The sequence below is a fragment of the Gekko japonicus genome, unplaced genomic scaffold, assembly GCF_001447785.1.
Source record: "Gekko japonicus isolate JY-2015 unplaced genomic scaffold, Gekko_japonicus_V1.1 scaffold4040, whole genome shotgun sequence".
Lineage (NCBI taxonomy): Eukaryota > Metazoa > Chordata > Lepidosauria > Squamata > Gekkonidae > Gekko > Gekko japonicus.
The window spans coordinates 104,632-107,475 of record NW_015174969.1 but is presented as its reverse complement, the minus strand read 5'-3'; the positions used below and the strand labels follow the sequence as shown (position 1 = coordinate 107,475).

Below are 2,844 nucleotides of genomic sequence, written 5' to 3'. Positions count from 1 at the left end.
CTAAGACCAAGTTATATTCAGGTACAAGCTCTCCCTCCTCTGCGAGGACAGATCTGCACGTCCCCCCCCCCAATACCTAGCTATTTAAAACAGTCCAGTGGAGCCTGAGCGGTGGATGTTGCCTTCTGACACACTTCAGGTGATGTCAGGGGGTGTGGCATATGCAAATAGATCATGCTAATGAGTTATGAGTTATCCTGCACCTCTTTTTCTACGAAATGACCCCTGATATAAGGGTACTGTGCGGATTACATTTTGGCAAAGGTATCTTCATGAATTTGCTATGCTTGTCAGTGAGATCCAAACACTTTTATTTAAGACTGTGTATGTGGAAATCCATTTCTTCAGCTTCCAAATGTCAACGGACAATGACGGTTGGAGTCCAGAGCGTGAAAGCACGGTCGGCACCAAACTTCTACAAAAGGCACAGAAGAGTCCTTTGGTGCCAGTTGGTGAGTTGGGCAGTGGGGTGACTAAAATGCTCTCCTTCCCTGTAATCTTATGTGATGGACTGACCTCCAAAACCGGGATGCTGAGTGCATCCAATTCAGAGAGCTGGGAGATTAGGGGTTAACAAGAGGCGGGACCCACGATATTCGGGGGGGGCCTCACAGCTCCCGGCCTGCAGAAGCAGGACACGTGGCAGCAGGTGAGCCCAGCCTTCTCTCTCCCCCCTCCCTCCCCCCAGTGGCAGAGGCGAGGCCGGCCCACCAAGCGTTCACCTTCCCCCCTTCCTCCCCAGCGGCGAGGCCAGCCCATCCGCCAAGCTTTCTCCTCCCTCCCCAGCAGCGGCGGAGGCAAGGCTGGCCCGCCAATCTTACCTCCCCAGCAGTGGCAAGGCCCGCCAAACCTTCTCCGAGCATTCCCTGTGCATGCACAGGGAACACTCGTTTACTTTTGGGGGGATTTAAGTATCCCCCCATAGTTTTTTTTACAATTTTTAGATTTTTCTGCACATCCAGGGATTGCCTCAAATGTGCAGGAAAATCTCCCTGCCCCCCAGGTGCCCCCAATGTGCGGATTTAGATATCCGCACACAGGGGGCGTCTTGGCTATTAGATATATAGATGCCTCACTGTAAAGCACAGTTTGATTGACAGGCTACTGCCTGCATGCACCCCCTTCTCTTTGGCCAGCGCCATCTGTGGAGAGCTTTATCAAGTCTATCCAGTCTGGTCAGAGGGAGTCAGTCACCCTTTGGACTTTGGCTTGGCAGTTGCCAGTCAGGAGGAGTGTGTGTGTCAGTCTGAGGGGAACAGACAAGTCACTTGAGAAGGAAAAGGACACAACTCTTTGCCCCTGAGGACAAGTTCAGAGATCAGAACTCAACGTCTAAGTGTCAGCACTTGCTGAATTCCGTTTACTCACAGTCTCCAGAACCGGAGTTTCGGTTTGACAGAAGAGACTGGACAGGAGGTTGAAAACTGACAGTCTAGCCAAACGGAAAAGGGTTATCCCTCCTAGGAAGAGGAGGATATTCCTTACCCAGTTATTCAGAGGGTTCAACTCAGAAGGGACCCCTGGTTTGTGTGAAAAGGGAAACGGTCTTAGACTCCTCAAGAGTATAACAGGGAAAGTTATAGCCCCACAAGGGAATGATTTAAATACAGGAAGAAAGTACTAACTTCCAGGAACCAAATAGTTTTGCGAAACTGTCAAGACATATTGTTGCTGAAAGAAATCTCCAAGATGAACAAACCTCTCACAGTTAAGAACTGAGTCTCTAAGAAAATGAGCTTCAACCAGTGTTCCCTCTAAGCTGAGTTAGTGTGAGCTAGCTTACAGTTTTTTAGCCTCCGGCCCACACATTTTTGTCTCAGCTCAGGAAGGATGGCTCCAGAGCAAACTAATTTATGCAGCAGCCAAATCGCTCGCTCACAACTTTAATGCCAGGAGCTCACAGAGTAGAACTGTTGCTCACAAGACTCCACAGCTTAGAGGGAGCACTGGCCACAAGGTATAGATAGGGGCTCTGGGGCAAGTGATGCTCTGTCTTCTTGCGGGAGTCAACAGTGGGAGGGCTTCTAGTGTCCTGGCCCCACTGCTGGACCTCCTGATGGCCCCTGGTATTTCTGGCCACTGTGTGACACAGTGTTGGACTGGATGGGCCACTGGCCTGATCCAACATTGGCGTCTCTTATGTTCTTATGAGAAGGCTGGACCCTGTCCGTGCTAAGTTTCCTACTGATCATGGAGCTCGCTCCCAAATGGGGGGGGCAACAGTGGGAGGGCTTCTAGTGTCCTGGCACCACTGCTGGACCTCCTGATGGCCCCTGGTATTTCTGGCCACTGTGTGACACAGAGTGTTGGACTGGATGGGCCACTGGCCTGATCCAACATTGGCGTCTCTTATGTTCTTATGAGAAGGCTGGACCCTGTCCGTGCTACGTTTCCTACTGATTATGGAGCTCGCTCCCAAAATCAGAAAAAGCAATCCATTATAGGTAGGAATGTGAAGCAATCCAGGATTTTACAAGAGGAATTGGAGGCTGGCTTATTAGCCATAGTTTTAGTGGAAGGGTCATAGAGAATGTGTGAGAATACATTTTTTATGCTAAAAAATTAGGAAGACCCACCTAAAGGTAAGAGCAGCTTGGCTTCTTAGGGTGCTTATGATAGGAGAGAGTGGACAAGAGACAGCCGAATCTAAAAAAATGTGTGGTACGCAGGGGTCGTTTTGTAGAAAAAGAGGTGCAGGACCTCATTAGCATAACTTATCGGCATATGCCACACCCCCTGACATCATTCGAAGTGTGTCAGAAGGCAACACCCACCGCTCAGGCTCCACTGGACTATTTTGGATTGCTAGCTATGGGGGGGGGGGCGGTGCAGATTGGCCCCCGC

At 50.2% G+C, this 2,844-nt stretch overlaps 1 protein-coding gene across 1 annotated transcript in view; it reads left to right on the top strand.

Moving 5' to 3' along the window:
* The first annotated feature begins 355 nt into the window (after window positions 1-355).
* HIGD1B (HIG1 hypoxia inducible domain family member 1B) overlaps window positions 356-2,844 on the top strand; it is a 7,302-nt gene continuing 4,813 nt past the window's right edge. The window contains exon 1 of the mRNA XM_015425154.1: window positions 356-452. Coding sequence (XP_015280640.1) covers window positions 356-452 — 97 coding nt within the window. The remainder of the gene's footprint in view (window positions 453-2,844) is intronic.